The sequence below is a fragment of the Phaethon lepturus genome, unplaced genomic scaffold (genome assembly GCF_000687285.1).
Source record: "Phaethon lepturus isolate BGI_N335 unplaced genomic scaffold, ASM68728v1 scaffold44334, whole genome shotgun sequence".
Taxonomy (NCBI): domain Eukaryota; kingdom Metazoa; phylum Chordata; class Aves; order Phaethontiformes; family Phaethontidae; genus Phaethon; species Phaethon lepturus.
Genome location: NW_010534829.1, coordinates 8,982 through 28,025, shown reverse-complemented (window position 1 = coordinate 28,025; position 19,044 = coordinate 8,982). Strand labels below are relative to the sequence as shown.

Sequence of the window (19,044 nt, the reverse complement as noted above, 5' to 3'; positions counted from 1 at the left end):
TACATTTCCGCTTTCCCTGTGGTACTGTGTGTGCTATTTATCATCTGTTCAATCAAATTGACTAATTTGATAGCATCAAAATTCTATTAGTGGTTTTTTTGACTGCTTGCCTGACTGAATCATGTTATACTATATTACGCTGTCAAGTACCTTCTAAGAGGTTTGCTTTTCATGGCATAAGAAGTCTGTTCTCAAATCCTCTGCTGATAGAGCCTTTCATGTTCATGAATCTTCTTAAGCGAGTTGCAGTCTCCTGGATAAATTATATGAAAGTATGAGTAATTGCACAAATAGAGATCCATCTGAGTGTATATGTTTCTTCTGTCAGTTTATAAAGTTGCACCCGATAGATGGTCAACATTCTGTGAAACTTTTGGAGTATTGAATCCAAAGAACACTTTTAAATCTAAAGCTTGAATTTAATACGGGGTAGTTCTTCACTGAAGTATTATTAAATTATAGTCTTTTGATATTGTCATAACCCATGGGTTGCTATTTAAAAAAAAAAAATGACAGATTTTGTAATTTTCTTTTTCTGCTGTTATCTTAAAAGACAGTGCGACAACTTAATTGTTTAAAAACAACTCAAATGCAGTAACAGAAACAGTTTGGAGATAGAAATGGCCTACCAAGACTGTAAAAGCAAAAGCTAAACTACCAGAATTGTTTTTCAAGAAAACCTCTTTGTCATGCCGTTAACTATTAGTAGCATTTATGACATTGAGGAAAATAACTTTGCGTTGCTCCCTTAAAATAGGGCTGATGCCAGTCAATACCAGCCTATCAGGACCCAATGATACTCTTTTAGGAATCTGAATTGATTTCCAAAGCTGTCTCCTGGATCCTAGTCATGTAGCTCCGGTAGCCTGCTTGAGCTGACTGAACTCAGTTCAGAAGGAATCAGCTTTCCTGAAAAGGCAGATAAAATGATTTTCATTAGATGACAAAAAGGATAATGTCCTCCATAGTGTGTGTGTGTGTGCCTTTTTATTAAGGTTCTACCATCCCTTAGCAGAAGGGTTTTATTAGATTCTTCTACATAAGGTTTTAAAGAGAATTTCTCATACGTTGCTTAGCCTAAAAGTGATATTAGTGTAGACTTCATCGTATGAAGTGCATTTATTTTGATGAGCATCTGTCTTTCAAGGATCTAAAATACGATGTTGGTGGAGGGGAGAAATTTGACTCTCTGACAGATCTAGTGGAACATTATAAGAAGAACCCTATGGTAGAAACTTTGGGCACAGTATTGCAACTCAAGCAGGTGAGTGAATGGAGAAGACACCACTAAGCTTTGTTACCTTCAGCATATATTGTTGAAGTGCAGGTTTTTCTCTGTGTTCTGTGAGACGTAATTTTTTTTTTCTTTCCTAACGCAAAAATGAAGAATTAAACTTCGTGATGGATGACAAAGTCAGTCATTTAAATGGGAACAATTTTTTATGTGCCTGTGAAGGATAGACTCTTGTGTCTCTGCATGCAGAACTTCTCTTGATTTCATCGTGGTCCATATAGGGATTGCAGGACTAGTTCAGAAACGGGACAACTTAATGTATTGAAGAACAACTGTGAGATTTTATCTAAGAGCAGTTGTTCCCTGCCCCCTTACTCTCTACTCTCACTGCCCTTCATTGTATGAATTGTAAAGTTTTGAAGTCCAAGTAGATGCCTGGATCCTAGTATTGCCTATATAAAATATACTTCATGTAGGGTATTTGTGTTTTAACTGTCTTCTCACAGTTGTCATTTGTTATACCTTTGTTTAATATTTGTATCTTTCTTAGCCTCTGAATACTACCCGTATTAATGCTGCAGAGATTGAAAGCAGAGTGCGAGAGCTAAGCAAGCTAGCAGAGACTACCGATAAAGTCAAGCAGGGCTTCTGGGAGGAATTTGAGGTACTTCATTACGTTCCAAGTGTTATGGTATTAAATCTCTACATTACTAAAAAGTTAGGTTTGTTACTGCCTTCTTGACATTTTCTCATCTCCTCTGTTTCTTAAGATCCCTGTTCTTGCTCCCGTCTTCTGTGTGAGGTACAGCATGTGTTAAAATCGTACTGGTTCCACTCTTGTGTCTGCTAGTAAAATGATTTAAATATTTGCCTTTTTTCCTGACTCTGAGAGCTAATTATGTTCTTTGATGCTATTCATTCAGTACCTAGCACAATGCCTCCTGAATATCCTCCCCATCATGAGGGGAGTCTTATGCACCAGGACAATTAATCAGGTTCCTTCCTGTTTTCTTTTTCTTCATGTGGACAGGAAGAGGTCTGTAGGCTGGATTAACGTTTCTGGATGAAAAGGACTAATTCCTAGCCTACTTTACTCTTGGTGACCTGAGTATCAGTACAGTAGCGATATCTGATGCAGTTGGAATATGCCAGATGTGTTGTGCATATGAAGGGAATTGCACTGTGCTTTCTGTTGTGTGTCTCAGTGCAGAGGATGTTCGGGTTTGCACTCTGCTATATTTGGGAAGTTGGGTACCATTGCTTTAAGGAAACTTCAGTGTGATTTCTCAGTCAGTATATGCTCTTGCCCTTGAGTTTGTGGCTTTTCGATAGCAATTTTTTTGGTCTTAAAACTATAGTGAAGCAGTAGTGGTAGCAAGCTTTGAGGTGAAGCAACTCTGATATATGTATTCCTTGGACTCCTGGAGATTTATTTTTGTTTTGTTCGGGTGTTTAATTTCTGCCTGCAGCCAAAATTCCATTTCCTTCCTAGAAAGTAGCACTGCCTTCCCTTCTGTCTTATCCACGCACCTCGTGTGTGTTTAACATAGCTGTGCTGGCCCAGCTCTCCCCTTCTTTGAAGTCCTAATGATTTCAGGGAGCTGCTTATGTTTGAAATAAAATACAGCTGAAACTGTTAATTTCTGAAGTAGAGCAAATTAAGTATGAGTGTTGACTAACACATTCCAAACTACTTGAGTCTAGTCTGGGTCCTAACCCTTCTCTGACAACTGGAGTTGCTTAACGTGGTGGTCATCGCTAAAAGCTTTAGAAGTGTCTTAAATATAATGGACTGGTTTGTACCACACACGTAAGAAAACCACAGCAGAATCTGGAACTCCACCAGCAGATGGCAACAGGAAACTGGGAAGTCCTGATCTTTGACAGAGGCTGGTTTGGGCTGTGTAATGCTATTTTGAGAAACTTCTTGAATACTGATGGATTTGCAAAGCAACCATTCCTGAAGAAACTCTTTTTTTGATTAGACATACTCATTAGCTGAATATACCGTCCAGTCTGGTCTGAAATTGGTGTCAGGAGGAAAAAAAAAAAAAAATGCACGAAAAGCATTCTTATCCTCCTTGACTGAGGACTGCTGAATGGTCAGAATCCCAGCTGGAGGGGTAAGCAAGCCAGCAGAGGCTACTTTGGCCATTGCTGAGGACCTGTTCTACCTGCTGGGGCTCTGTTCTCCCTGAACAGTAGAATGGTGGATCCTCTGGGGAGCAGTTCTCATCATAACCTTGCCTGAAGGCAAACTGGCCTCAACCTTGGTATTGCTTCTCTTGCAGAGTTCAACGTGTAAACTTTGATATGAGGCCTGAAGGGTTGGGAAGATTAGCCACACCTGCTCTAATGCCTAAATCTTGCATATGGGAATTAACTCCTTTTTCCAAAGACTGATTAGTGGTGTGCCTTATCATATCATGATACAGTCATGTAGATTGTGCCTGTGATCACTGGGTGGTTTGGCCTCAACGTACATTTGCAAGTTAGCCAAGCAAAGGGTGTCTGTTGGCTTTCCCTTCTTTTTCTTGAGGGAAGCATTCTTGTGCGGTGTGTTTAGGAATGGATTGTTGATTTGTCAACATATAGCTGCACTATTACCTGAAACTTATGACTTCTTTTCTGACCTCTGGTCTTTGTGAAATACATTAGTTTTGTAATGGATTTATCAGTTGGTCCTTAGAAGCAAGCTGTTTTCCTGTCTTGTGACTCCTGAAGAAGAGTATTTGCTAGCAAGCTGGAAGTCTTACAGAAAAAGTAAATGTAAGAAACAAAAGATTTTACCTGTGAGACATTCTACTTGTCTTTCCCCTTCACTGCTGCTAGTGAGGTCAGCACTAAACCTTATTTTTTACTCCCATGTGTTTTTGGAAATGAAGCAGTCTCGTTGTCATGCTTTTTCATTCACCTCAGGTAAGCTATAGCTGTCAACCTTGGTGGCAGGAGGCAGCGGGGCAAGCTCCAGGTTGTCCATGGCGCTCTGCCTGTGCTGTTTATGATTTGGCAGTCCAGATGGTAGTTATAAATTACTTGTCTTCAGGCATATTTAAGACGGCTGTACCTCTTGTCCTGTGAACCACTGGACAGACATGTTGACAGTCCTTGTAATGTTTTTGCTTCTAAAAATGGCTCTTTGGTGAGCTTAATGCTTGTATGCTGTAGTGAAATTGAGGACTACGTTTCAGATTTATTGTTGCATTGTGTACATCTCTTAACGGGCTTACTAGAAGTTGCTGCTGCTCATGGATCTCTCCTCAGGGATGCTTAAAGCAATAATAATTAACTGTATGAAGTGAAGATGTGTTTGAATCTATGGTTTCCACACACTTAAGCGTTTCCATTTTTTGACCTGCTATCAAAGTTTAGCTTTCAGTTCTTTTGCTTGGCATTTCACTTGGCTTAGACTCAAAAGTGTTAATATTCTATAAAAGTGCTCTGTGATAAAGGCACTTGAAAGACTCCTGCAGTGTGGCAAGAGGTGAGCTTACTGCAAAGTGCTGTTTCACCCATCGCTAGCAGTAGCAAGCAATGCTCTGTGGGGATATGCTTTCTGTGTTTGCTTCATAAGCATGAAACTTCACAGCTCACCTGTATTGCTTTTGTTCTTTGGTTTCCCTGTCTTTAGGATAAGCCTAATTGTCCAAGGTCACTATGTGAGGCAGTAACAGAGACTGAAATAGAAGTGAGCAAATGTGCTTGACATGCCCAAGCTTTATAATAAAAGCAATCTCTGCAAGAGTATTAAGGGTCGTAATAACAAGGGGAGCAGCTTCCAAAGCCTGAGTGTTCCAAGTTTTAATCCCAAAAGTAGTATTGGCCTGACTAAAAGGAAAAAGACGTTGATATTCTGGTCCCTCGAGCTTCATTGCAAGTAGAGAGGTTTTCTACTGAGCAGCTGTGAGGTATGGAATTGCTCTTGTCCCTGTCATATTAATTGTGAACCGGGCACTGAGAAATTAGCTCCTTGCCGACAGGAGAAATCCCCATGCAGATTTATTGTTTCGCACTAGGATGATTTATGGGTAACCCTGTTTATAGTTACTTAATGCCGCCCCCCTCCTCCCCCAACAGGGTAATATGAGAAAGTCTGTGCAAAATTTTGTACTGATGTAGTGAAATGGCCTTGTGTTGGTAGGAGAGAATAATTAGAGTGCTTAAAAAGTGTTACGTGGCTATGATGGTGGGTTGTACGTTGACATTTTACCTGTCTCATCCATAGCTTTGAAAATACTGTAGCATTCCTATGTGGACTTTTGTTTTGGGGAAATAGAAGCAGAATATTAGGAAGATATCCTTGTCTAACTGCTGAAAGGCTTTTCACTGTGCTTGATATTAAATATGGCTGCTTGTGTTGATGTGCTTTGGGTTTTCTGTATGCTTCTTCCTCCTCTTTGGCTGTCTAGAGTTGGTCTGGCTGCAGCTTGCGAGGATCCGCTCTTGAGATGTTGCCGTAACACAGCCTTTGTGATCTCAGGGACTTGTTTTGGGGGCTTCCCAGCAGCGTTACTACAGGCTCACTGTAGCTGAAGGAGCAGAAGAAGGCTGGTAAGGCCTAGAGGAATCCAGTACAGCTTGGGTAGAGAAGCACTGGATCACAAAGTGCCTTACTCCTTTGCAGGTTGGCAATGCTTTGAATGCATTAGTTACTAATCTTTATTGGTACTAAAGCTAATGCCAGTTCAGTGGAAATTTAACTCCTTACCTGCCTGATTTGGCAAAAAGGAGAAATGTGGTAGTACTCTTAACTTTCATGCTTGGTGAGAAAGGCCTAGTGATAAATATGTTTGTTTAGACCTGCTCTGTAGAATGCTGCTTGTGGTGTTTGTTTATTTAGCGTGCCTTTTAAGACAGCCAGATTTCCACAGACAAAATTTTGGTGTGGTCCTTTGTAACCAGTTATATTTCCCTTGCACAGTGCTTTGCAGCTAAAAGCTTTAAGGGACCAGCTTGCATCTGCTTGGTCAGAACAGTTTCATGAGGAATTGCTGGTTACAGTTTGTTGTTTAAAGAAGCTTTGAATTCTTCGGTGTTTATCAGGTGGAAAATAGCTTGCCTTTTCACTCACGCTTCTCTGTTTCTTATATACGTTGGAAGCAATGTTGTACTAAGTCTGAATGGAGAAATCCAGTATATTTCTCTCTCTCTCTCTCTCTCTCTCTCTCTCTCTGACTGTCTGGCAGTCAGGTAATCAGAACTGACTCTCTAATCAAGTATCATTTTTGTGAGAAAGGATCGTTGCCAATGATAGTAGACAGTCCATACTGCTTTTATTAAAACCAGTTACTTTTGTGCTGTTTTCATTTAGACTTTACAGCAGCAAGAATGCAAACTTCTCTATAGTCGTAAAGAAGGTCAGCGTCAAGAAAACAAAAACAAAAATAGATACAAAAACATTTTACCCTGTAAGTATTGATTTCTTTCATTATCATGTAAGCCTGCTACTTTTCTATGCTTTATTTTCTTAGCTCGTAAATACAGGGTTAATTAATCACCACTGTCCTTTTTCTTCTCTTGAAGAGTGATAATTTCCCCTCTTATGTTGTCAGTATTAGCCCATGCAATTTCCAATCTGTGTTTAAACATTTGCACTTTGTAGATACCGATATTTCTATTCCCAAGTATTGTTTTTGTCTTCAGCTTTCATTTAAGAGTGTCACATCCCTAAACTGTTACTCAGAAAAACTGAATGTTTAAATATAAGAGGATTAATTTGTGGTACAAAACTGCGTGGTGCAAATCCAGTGGCCATTCACATTGACTTCGTGCTTGACTGTCCATGTACTCATGAGTTACTAGGGGTCATGAACACTTATTTTGATCTAGCTTGTTATGAATTGGCCACTTGTTTTAAGAAATGGCAAAAGAGGAGAGGTTGACTACTCTAGCCACTGATTTACTGTTTGATAACTTAATAGCTGCTGGTAGCAGTAAGGAATGTACCTGTCTGTGGGATATTTAAAAATAGCTGTGTGTTCACAGCTGTAGGATGCAAGTGCTTAACATACATCTATATTCTTCCAGTTGATCATACCAGAGTTGTTCTACATGATGGTGATCCAAATGAACCTGTTTCAGACTATATCAATGCTAATATTATTATGGTAAGTATATTCCTACCTACAGGAATCTTGTTGGCACAGCCCATGTCTACTCTTTAACATACTCTCCTAAATCCCAGTTAGTCTTGTAACTATTTGTCACCATTTGTTAAATTGTTTTTTCTCTAGCCTGAGTTTGAAACCAAGTGCAACAACTCAAAGCCAAAAAAAAGCTACATTGCTACTCAAGGTTGCCTACAGAACACAGTGAATGATTTTTGGAGGATGGTATTCCAGGAGAATTCTCGAGTTATTGTTATGACAACAAAAGAAGTTGAAAGAGGAAAGGTAAAAACAGACTCTGAAACTGGCCTTAGGAAAGGTCATGACATTTGAATGCAAGTAAGGACTAAACTGACTTGGTCATATTGATTTATATGCTGAAATCTGGTGTGCTACCACAGTCTTTGGAGACCTGGAAGGTGTTGAGTGTCCTTTTTTATTGTTGCCTGTGGGAATTGAGGGTACGCTCATATCATCAGGCCTCCCTTTTTTAAGGGTCAACTGATTAAATTTTAGCTACTGAATGTACATCTATGTATTTTAAAATTATTTAATGAATGAGGGACTGGAATGCAAGATGTAGCCAAACAGGCATTCTGCATACTTGAAGGGGTTAACTCCCTATTCCTGTAACAAAAGTATTGCCATTTATTTTAGCTTACCAAGCTTACTTTTCTAGACTTAACTAGAAAAGTAGAATTGTGGGACTTTATTACTATAAGAATGAACTTAAATGGTACTGCTTCTTACCTAAAAACTACGATATAATGTGAAAATTATTGCCCCAGATTCACCTTATTCAAGTTGCATTGACTAGACTCTACTAGGGTGCTTTACTTTCTGTGCTTGAATTCGATAACGTTCTTATTACATGCTAAGCTAGTGATTACAACAGAAACTGTACCTGGTTATGAATCCCTCAACCAGGCAGGATTTAGTACTTTAGGAATAAAAGTGACTTCTTTTGCCTTTTATGCCCTGTTCTACATGAAGACAGCTGCCGGTTCAGCCTTGGGAATCTGTGAGCCCCTTGTGAACTGCTCTGGCAATATTTAATGCTCTGGAAGAGGAAATTTTCCTGCAATGCTGTATCCCAAGATCCTCCATTTTACCTTTAAAGTAAAGAGATTTGGTCTTGTTCAAGGTCTTCTGGCAAATCTGAGGCTATTACTTTGTTTCGGGGTTCTAATGATGTGGCAGGAAAGAATAGGAAGTGGTTGAATACTGATATTCTGGGAACAGTCACATACAGCTTCCTGAGTATAGTAAAGTTTTGTCTTTGGAATGTGTTGCTTCTGATCTTTTTTCTTTTTGGTGAACAGTTTCTGTTCTTTTTGTTGTTGTTTTTTAAAGTTTCTCTGCTTTTTTTGTGCACCACTGTCCACCTTTTTCAATAATTCGATGATCTGTTTCTGAATGGAAAGCTATTATCTTGTTACATGAGTGCCACTTTTGAAAAAAAGAAAAAAAGAATTGAAAATATAGCTGATATTTTTCTATGGGTGACTGATAATTGCAGGAGTTCCTCACCACTGCAACAGAAAAAGAGGCTTCTATGTATGTCTACTGAAGACAAATAGCAGTAGATTTTATGAGCTTCTCTTCCTAATCTAGGTATCAAAGCTGCCATTGATGGTGTTTGTAGAAACCATTAGGTTGTGTCTTGTGGATTTTTTAGGTTTTGTAAGCTTCTGGCCATTTGTCACCCATATAAAGGGGCATGATTTGTGTTTCCTTCCTGAGAATAAACTGAAGGAGCGAGAAGCTACCCCTTTCCAGTGACCTTCCTCTTGGATCTTTCTCTTGGAAGAAGAGAAACCAATTATGGGGTTGTTCTGGAAGAGTTAACTTGAATACTTTTTTTTTTTTTTTTTAATAACCTACTGAATGGCCTGTGCTTCTCTGCAGTTTCTCCATGATTCTTTCCAAATTTTGCTAAGCCTGTTTTCTGTGCTCTGGCTGTATAAAATACTTTACTGTCCAATGACTTGATCAGTGCTGCATGTATTGATTTTTTTTTTCCTTTATTCTTTTTTTTTTTTGTGTGTTTTACCTTGATGCCTATTTCACTTCTCCAAGAATTGCAAATAACAGTCCTGATATAAAAGTTTTTTTATCTCAGGCCAAGATGCTTTCAGATCTGCAGGAAGGAGAGAAACCTCTGCATCAGAGATGACTTTAAGAGCATGTTGCCTAAGGAAGTGAGGAACTGTGAAACATCTCAGATCTGCATAGAGTTCTGAATATGTTTAGAGTGCACCGTAGAAGCAGCAAATACTTACAAATTAAAATAGTGGTGTCTTGGAGGCAGTCCATTGAGCTGATAATACATGCATCCTCTCTATCAGACTAAAGCTTATTTTAACATTGCACATTACTGATCAGACTTGCTGTACCAACTGCTCTTGTGTTCAGAGTTCTGTATTGAAACTGCAAGTTATGTTGGCTAAGTTATATGCTAAGATCAACTTCTTTTCTTTAGCTTGTACTCTTTTGGAGAAGGCTGGGAAAGAAGGGCAAAAGTAACAAAAAAACATCTTGTTGCCCAAGTAGGCTGGAAACCTTGTGTTCAATGATCTCTTACTGTATCTTGTGTTGGCAGAAGGAACTTTTCTTGTTGCCATGTTTTCTCATAAATACGCAGTAGTAACTGCAAATAGGAAATGTTTTTCCCTAGTATTTGTTGTTTGGTCTGTGTTTGCTGTTGCTGGAAGCTGCATCTATATACCCACTATAATTTCTCATTTGATACTCTGTGGACTGGTACTGCATTCACAGGCTAGCAGGAGTCGCTCTTTCCTGGACTGTCACAGGAACCGAGTCAAAGTAGCAGTAGGTGAATCCATTCTTCAGTGTATGGAATCTATCCCTGGCCAAAAATAACCTTAAGAGAGAAGCAACACACCAAAAGCTCTAAATTTCAGAAGCTACAGACAGTAGTTTTCAGTCCTTTGCCACAGGGAGCAATTCTTTGTTGCTTTGGTGATTGAATGAGAGCGCTATGTTAGTCCTTTCTGCTTCAAGTGATGAATAAGCAAGCATCCCAGTTTCATTTCTGCTAAAAATGGCTTATACCTTTGGCTTGTATTTATTTTGCAGTCTGTTGGGCTTTAATTGTAGAATATCCTGTAAGGCTACAGCATTCCACTGGAAATTCTCAGTATTTTGAACCCTGTAATTGGGTGGAGATACAAGTAACAGTAGTTTAATCTCTGGGTTTTGAAACTGTCAAGGCAAAGCAGGTACTAACATGATCAACAAAAGCTGCTAAAAGGAGACGTTGCCTGTACCTATTTGTCTGAAAACATCCAGTGTTTGTTATGGGGAAGAGAAACTTCCCCCTAAAATGTACTTTACTTTGTCAGCTAGCTGTACAGTTGGTGCTCGTAATTGTCCTCTGCGTGTTCAGAATTAAAGCTTCTGTAATGTGTTTGTTAACCAGTTTACAAACCAGCCTTTCTTCTTACTGATTACCCCCTTTTTTTTTTTTAATCTTGCAGAGTAAGTGTGTCAAGTACTGGCCTGATGAATATTCCCTGAAGGAGTATGGTGTCATGCGTGTTAGGAATGTTAAGGAGAGTGCAGCACACGATTACACATTAAGAGAACTTAAGCTTTCTAAAGTTGGGCAAGTAAGTACGTTAGTAACTCTTCTTAATTTAGGTTGCAGATCCCCCCCAAAAAATTTGCAGAAGTAGACTGTTTCTTTGGAATCAATAAAAGCAGTAAGGGATTAATAAATTGAGCCCTCCCTCTTTCTTTGAAGCTCCAGGTTTAGTTCCATACATCTTTCTCTTTGTCCTTGGAATAATTGAAGATTCTCATACCTAAGCACTTTTTGGCAGAAGATGTACAGCTGCAGAGCTTTGAGGAAATCTGGAAAGAGGGATGATGCTTTTAAGTAATCACACTTAAGTCCATCTAGGCATTTGCTGCCCTTCATGGAGATGATTGCAGTGGAAGAAAATGGTTGTGTGTGGGTCCAGTATGCAGAGAGAACACTTAAGGGAAGGAATACAAAAGATGAGGAAGGAAACAATTAACTATTGTGGAAATAGTGCTTCCTGGTTAAGAAGCAATTTGGATCAGAGTGCAAAATGAATTGTGTAAGAAGCAAATAAGCAGGATGTATTAGATTGGTATGTCCATGGGATGGGACTGAGTGGGAAGAAGTGCATAAGGTAAGTGACACTAAGTATGAATGATGAATGTGATAGATGAAGGTCCCTTGCTGTTGGTCACTCTCAGACAGAACTTTGCCATGGCCTCTAAAGGTGAAGGTGGAAGTGTTCTTGGAAACAATTGCATGAGAAAGAGGGAACTGGGGAAGCAGGTGGTGTGATTGACTTGTCCAGCCAGGAAGAACTCTGGCCTGTTCCCTCCTTCAAGAGAGTTGTGGTGCCGTGGATACTGAGCAGCAGGTTGGATATGCCACCTTCTGATCTGACTCAGCTTTGCCACATAAATGCTTTTAGCTGGATTTTGATCTGAAGGATTTTGTTTTCCCGTGTTGGCATTTTCCTTCCAGGGGAACACAGAGAGAACAGTCTGGCAATATCACTTCAGAACTTGGCCTGATCACGGAGTCCCAAGTGACCCTGGTGGTGTACTAGACTTTCTGGAGGAGGTGCACCATAAGCAGGAGAGCATTTCTGATGCAGGGCCAGTTGTGGTCCACTGCAGGTATGGCGATACACTGTGCCTCTCCTGCTACTACCCCCTATGCCTGTGGAGTTCTGTTGGATTCCCTTTTTTTTTTTTTTTTTCTTTTTTTGACGGGGTGGAACTGAACACTTTAAAACAAGACAACTTTCCATGAGAGCTATTCAAACTTTCATCTTTCAAGATGTTTGTGCTTTCTGTTTTCCAAAATTATGTATTCTAGATAGGTGTCAAATGGTTACCTTCTAAGCAGCCTGCCTTTCAGAGTGTGCATGTCTTTATGAATAAGAATTTCTGATGTTGTATGAGAAGGTGGTACCAGTCTTGGCTAGATAAGTTTCAGGTGCAGGATCATGGAATTTCTAGTATCCCGTCCCACCTCCTGTGAGTGCTCTCTCCTCAGTCTTGGCGTATAAATGAGATACTTTTTATAAGGTAAAGAAATGTTAGATCTGATCTTGCAGCTTTTTTCTGATTCAAGGACACTAATAAACGCTGGGGTACAGAAGTGCTGTTATGGCTTCTGTCTCTTCCAAGCTAAGCTCATTAGGTCTCTAGTTAACTTTTGGCTGTGTGGCTTGCTTTGACTCTGTCTATAATTTGGAAGTCTAATGTCTTTTAATGTTAGACAGTTGGACTAGTGTTTTGGTGTCTGTTCATAAAAGGCAAAACAATTAACCTTTTTTGCCTCTTCTCTTTTTACAGTGCTGGGATTGGGCGAACAGGAACTTTCATTGTGATTGATATTCTTATTGATATAATCAGAGAAAAAGGTACGTTCACAGTCAAACAGCAGGAGTGTTGATAGAATAGAGGATTCTAGTGATGCTGCAAACTAGGCCTGTGTGTTTGGCATAGGAGGGACTTGCTCATTCCTCTTGACTTAGCTGGAATCAAAGCGCTGAAACCCTGCTCCAGTTCAGCATAATGAAAACTTTCAGCTGAGGATTAGCCAGAAGTCTGATTATGATTTCTTACTATTATTTGTGTTACTTATTGTTCTATTTTTCTTTTCCAGTCATTCATGAGTGTGTTGCTGCCAATGTACTCATGCACACTGAATTTGAGTAACTTGTTTTCGGAGAACGGTGTTGTATTTATGTATAAACTGCCATAAACACTGACTCGGCATGTATGTTGAGCTAGGTTGCATTTAAAGTCTCCTTGGAACAGTGTGAAGTGACGCATTTTTCTGTCCCAGGACAGATTTCCATGTTACGCTGCAGTTCTGCAGATCTGCATTAGTAGTCAAGGACGAATCCTCTGTGTTAAATGTTAGCAGTCTTGCTTTATTGCAAGATCATTCAACTACGCTGTGTTCTGCTGGAAGATGAGACCAGTCTCTCCTCCAAAGACAAAGTTTATTTTGTTGTTCTTAACATTATGATGATTCTTCCTAGGTGTGGACTGTGATATTGATGTTCCAAAGACCATTCAGATGGTGAGATCACAACGGTCAGGAATGGTTCAGACAGAAGCACAGTACAGATTTATTTACATGGCAGTACAGCACTACATTGAAACGCTACAGCGCAGAATTGAAGAGGAGCAGGTATAGTTGTCCTAAGTAGAAAATGTAACATAGGAACATGTTATCATTTGAACAGGGAGCAGAGTTGTTTGTTTGCTGCCTGTGACTTTTGGAGGCATGACTGTATAACCGATGCGTCATGAAAAGGCTGGGTCTGTAACCTGTTAACCCTGTTGAGAGAAGTTAGCCTATGTTTCAATTCATTACACTTAAGAATTACTCAAGCTATTAGGTAGAATTAGAAAACTGTAAAATAAAAAGAGTGTGTTTGGCCACTGGCAGAGGAAGAAAATCAGTAGTCTGAGAGGCTTCTCCATATGACTGCAAGTAGTGCTGGTTTACCTTCCATGAAAATGCTTGTATGTATGGGATCCTGTCCTCCCTGTCCCTCAGTCCCTGCACCTCCCAGATCTCAAATTCCCTTAATATTATCTAGTTTTCTGTGCAAGAAGAATAAAAGATAAGGCTCTGTTAATTACTACAGAACCTCTAAAGAGATTTAAAATCTGTTAACTGTATTTCTAAAGTATGATAATCAAATTCAAATGCTCGTCACTCTACTACCACTTTTGGAATATTAAAGTACATGTTTATTAGTAAGAGGTAAATATATTGGACTTAAAGATTAAAGAATGAGTGTGGCGATCTTGCAGTACAGTGTCCAACAAAAAGCAGTTAGAGGAGTGATTTGGTGTGGTAACATGAGAAAAATTTTGGAATATGAGGTGACAATCACAAGACCTTCACCTCACTCTTCCTGTTTAAGTACTTCACTGCACTCAAATTCTACAGCCTTTTACAGAAGGTACCGTTTTTTATAATAAAGATCTGACATTCTACTCACTGTTGCTTTCATTCCCTGCCCTAGCCCCTGGTCATCTGGGATTTTTATCTTTTTGTTTCAGAATTTCAGTATCTTCTGCAGCTGGCTTGCTGTGCAGAAGAAGATAAACCCACACAACTGATCAGGCAGGTGTGGGGAGCTGCGTGGTTAGCGCAGTGCCAGGTGTGAGATGTTTAGAGATGGAGTGTGCCAGCTTGGGCTTGGCACTCTTGTGTGGCTTCTGGCTGCTTTGGAGTGTGGCAGAGCTTATTTTATATTTGCCTACGTGGTGTAGATGCGCTGTTCAGCTAAGAGGATAGAGACTTTATTCCTCTCCCCAGGACAGCTGTTGTGTGCTCTGATGGTGATTAGACACAAAGTGAAGAACAAGAAATCCCTCAGGTGTACTTTTTTCCCCCTGGCTTTGTTGTCTCACTTCCCCTTAGAGCTGCCTCATATCTCTCTGTGTGTAATTATGCAAGCCTCGTATCCTCAGCTTTTTGAATATGGTCTCCTGCTGCTGCTGCCATTTACAAAATAGATCTGTAACTCTCTCTTGACTGTTATAATGGGTTTTGAATGGTATTTTGGTATTGAGTGGAGCAGTGTATTTCTGCTGTAGTGATGAGGCTCAGTCAGTTGTGTTTCATCCTGTATTGCATTACTAGCTCAGAAGGCACAAGTATAAAAGTTTAAGAAACTGGAAACAGAGCATTGCTTTACCTCAGGAGGTCTTGATCTGTAACTAGGGCTAGTGGCAGCTATATAGGAATAAAACAATATAGAACTTCTCAGACAAAAGCAAAGCTTTGTGGTGACTGTAGGAGCTAATGTTCTGACAAAACCATGGTGAATTGGGAGTGCTCCAAAGTGTGTTTTGACAGAGCAGGAAAACATGTGGCTGAGTAGTAGAATACTATGCAGAATGCTTGACTTTCACCCCAGAACGATAGTTTGGGAATGAAACACTGTTTTGAGAAACTTTAACTTCTGGAACCTTCTTCTCCACGCTTGCTTTAATTGCAGTTGCAAACAGTGAAAGTTTGAACAAAAAAAAAAAAAGAACAAAACAAAACTGTTGAAGTCAATTAGGGCACCTCTATAGGAAAGAATGTGAGGTCATGCTCCGTGTCTGCTTTCCGATCTGGATGAACACTAGTCAGCACTGATAAGAAATTAGGTAGTCACATTAGCTAGCCCGTTGTCATGCAGACTTAGAACCAGCTGGACTGAAGAAGTGGGTCTGTGAGTAGCTGCATCCGTTCACATAGACGTGCCTGATTTTTGTTTGTAGTCAGGGAAAAATGCTCTGCTAGCATTCCATTGTATTGCAATGCTGAGAGAGCCTCAAGGTTTCATAGACTTAAGTGTTGTGTTAAATATTGCCTGTCTTCTTACAAGTGTAGGAGAAAAGTAAGTGAATTTGGTTTAGCTTGTGGGTTTTTGTTTTGGTTTTGTTTTGTTTTTCCCTGTGGAAATGTGTATATTCTCTTATATCTAGGCAAAACATAGTTCTTGCCCCATTTCTATTATTCTGAAATAGAAAGGATAATTACAGTGAATTAAGTGGAAAGAAGAGAAGCCAGATATCTACCTTTTTTGGCTTGTTTTGTTTCAGTCAGCTTAAATAATAGAAGATCTGACTGATTCTTTTTAAATTGGTTTTATTGTGCAGTACCTCTGTAACTTGAACTGCCATTCATCACGCAGCTTTGGGGGTGGGGGTGGTGGAAATCAAGCTCTAGTTTTGGGCTTCAGAATGTTATTGGCCAGGTGAGGGGTGTGTACCCATAACACTGCAGAATGCAGCAGAGTCTGAACCTTTGTGTTTTATTTAAATCTTCTTTTTAGCATTAACCTTCCAGGCAATTGATCTGGACTGGTGGTCTGTTTGAAAGTGATTTGTCAGGAGTAAGTAGGAGGCTGAGAGGGGAGAAGTTCAGTAAAATAACAGACAGAGTTGAGCAAGTTTCAGAAGGCCGTCTTGGAAAAACTTCAACCTACATTGCTGTACACAACGTTCCCAATGGAAACTCAGCAGCCAGATCTTCCCCAGAGGCTCTGACAACCTCTGTTGTGAGATTGATTCAGGGTAGTTATTTAGTATTTGTTCAAGCATTTAAAAAAACCCCAACCAACCAGAAAAAAAAACAAGCCCTGAAAAGCCCAGTACCCTGTTAAATTTTGAAGTGAGGCTTTAATTTATATGTAGGTTTCAGTGTATGCACGTGTTGTGAATGCTTGTCTTGAAAATTAAGAAAGCCATATCCCCTTTCTTTCGTAGTGTAGCTTTGCTTGCTGGAGCCTTCAGTATCTTTAGATGAATGCCAGCACAATTGGCTGCAGCTTGTAACATATGCTGCAGAATACAAATAACAGCTTGGGTTCTTTTTATATCAAACCTAATGGGCTAAGATGTTATTTTATTAGAGATCTTGCAAACAACGTTGTTACTCATTTGGCCACATCTCCAAGCTGGAAAAAAGGTCAGTGGGAAGCCCACTGGCTGGTGCTATCAAAGAATGAAGTGTGGTTTCTTCTGCCAAGTAAGATGAAGATTGCATATGAGCACTCGTTCGTAAGGTTGGTACATTCTGCTGGAGATGGTGGTGGACAGAGGAATATTGAAAAATGAGGCTTTTCAGGTCTTGTAACAAATAGCTAAAGCCAACCTTTAGGTCTTATCCACGTTGTGTGTGTTATCTGCAGAATTGAGCTCTCGCTTGTAGACAAACCTTTCATCTAAAAACGTACATGGTTAGTTACACATGTAGTTTCTGCACTACTTCAGTGACTGTTTTCTATTAGTAATCCAAAACCTGGCTTTTTGTTGTGTTTTGCTTCACAGAAGAGTAAGAGAAAAGGTCACGAATACACAAACATTAAATATTCTTTATCGGACCAGACAAGTGGGGATCAGAGCCCTCTTCCACCCTGTACACCAACCCCAACATGTCCAGAGTAAGTTCGCTTCTGTTGTTAGTGTGTAAGTTTTTAACTGTACTACGTAATCTTCAGGGACCTCGAACGAGAATGAGTTAACACAGAATCTGCCCTAGACTCTTGCCCTGTGCTTTGCTCTTAAACTAAATGGAGCAAAAAAAAATTGTCACCAAATTATATTGTGTGTACAAATATGGTTTTTCTCAAACTAGATTCTTTGAACTGTAAATACTTGTTTCATTTCAGAATGAGAGAAGATAGTGCTAGAGTATATGAAAATGTGGGGCTGATGCAACAGCAGAAAAGCTTCAGATGAGAAGATGTACAGAGACTTCCATGCAAAGGCACGTATATATGTTCAAGAGGGCGTGTGCACATCCAGCCTGGAGTTGTGGGGATTGGAAAAAATGTATGTGAAGCCAAACTATGAGAAGAACTGTAGGAAGGACTTTCTAATGCCCCAAATGCATGTAATCTATCCCCCTTAAGGTGTTTAAATTCCAGAAGCAAATTTTGATTGAGTTGCATCTATGTCTACCCTTTCAAAACAGCATGGAATATTAGCTTGGTAGTTGGGCCTTTGTTCTCATGCCCTGACTCACCAGTGGCATAAGTTGGAAGTCTTTGTTATTCAGGAGACTGAAATTCTGCATGCTACCAATTGATGATGAGTAACAACTGTAGCCTGAACTTCCCATGTCTTTTAAAAGTGATTTTTGCTCCTGGTTGATGATAATAAGCATTTGCGTGCATCTAAAGAGATTCAAAGAACGCTTAAGCTCATGCTCAGCCTCATAAAAGATGTGATGAGCAAAGTTACTGCTGTGCCTGCGTGGTGTGAGTAGTTAGTTGTAGTATTGTTGTCATCTAGCAAAAAATAAATCCTTTTGCTGGAAGAGAAATATGTAGATTCTCTTTGTTATGTGTTAAATTTGTTATGATTTGGTTCTTCCAATCAGACAACTGCATATATATATGTATGTATAGGTTATTAGCTGTGAATACAGCAAAGGAATACCTTTGAATTTAAGGTGTCTTTAGCCATTAACTTCTTTTGGATTCTGATCTAAAGCCTTTTGTTACCTTTCCCCCTGTGTTTTCAAAGACCTCAGAAATTCTATTTTCCCTTTTCCATTTGGTAACTGTAAGTGCATTTAATCCATTTAGTTGAGGGACCTTCTCCAAGTTTATACGTGATCTCATCTTCTACTGCCAAAGTATCACGCAGTTTATAAGGAGGGTTTGAGACTTTTGGTTGAGTTTAAGGCTTTCTTGAATCAAAATTGAGCACTTCTGTATAATGACAGAATAAGAAATAACTGCTGATTTTTTTCCTAAATATTTTATTTTCTCCCTTCCTTTCCCAGAAACGAATATGGTTTTTAAAAAGGTCAAGAAAGAGGTGGAAGAAGCTTCACATGAACGGTGAACTCTGAGGGCTTGGTACCTTTTTATTTACGGTTTTAATCCTTCAACAGTAGGCAAATCTTAAGACCATCTAAAGATTGTTTATATCTCTTCTCTCCAATACCTGATTTACAATTGCTCATTTTCCAAATAAAAGGAAATCCTTTCTACAATGTAGACAACTACTTTGTAGAGTCAGTTTTGAATCCTGCAAACTGTTGGACTGTCATCCATTTGTTTTTTAAATAGTATTTTTGTTTCACAGTATGGCTATTAGTTGGGGTTTTTTCCTTATTTGAGCAGTTGTGGGATTTTTGGGGGGCGGGCGGGTGGGGGG

At 39.5% G+C, this 19,044-nt stretch overlaps 1 protein-coding gene across 1 annotated transcript in view; it reads left to right on the top strand.

The window, feature by feature from the left end:
• PTPN11 (protein tyrosine phosphatase, non-receptor type 11) overlaps positions 1-18,964 on the top strand; it is a gene marked incomplete at its 5' end in the record, with an annotated part of 21,965 nt that extends 3,001 nt beyond the window's left edge. Inside the window, 12 exons of the mRNA XM_010285620.1 lie at positions 1,148-1,264; positions 1,785-1,898; positions 6,546-6,642; positions 7,262-7,341; positions 7,468-7,626; positions 10,842-10,973; positions 11,870-12,024; positions 12,709-12,776; positions 13,404-13,555; positions 17,206-17,318; positions 17,547-17,648; positions 18,668-18,964. Coding sequence (XP_010283922.1) covers positions 1,148-1,264; positions 1,785-1,898; positions 6,546-6,642; positions 7,262-7,341; positions 7,468-7,626; positions 10,842-10,973; positions 11,870-12,024; positions 12,709-12,776; positions 13,404-13,555; positions 17,206-17,318; positions 17,547-17,616 — 1,257 coding nt within the window. The remainder of the gene's footprint in view (positions 1-1,147; positions 1,265-1,784; positions 1,899-6,545; positions 6,643-7,261; positions 7,342-7,467; positions 7,627-10,841; positions 10,974-11,869; positions 12,025-12,708; positions 12,777-13,403; positions 13,556-17,205; positions 17,319-17,546; positions 17,649-18,667) is intronic.
• Positions 18,965-19,044: the final 80 nt, after the last annotated feature.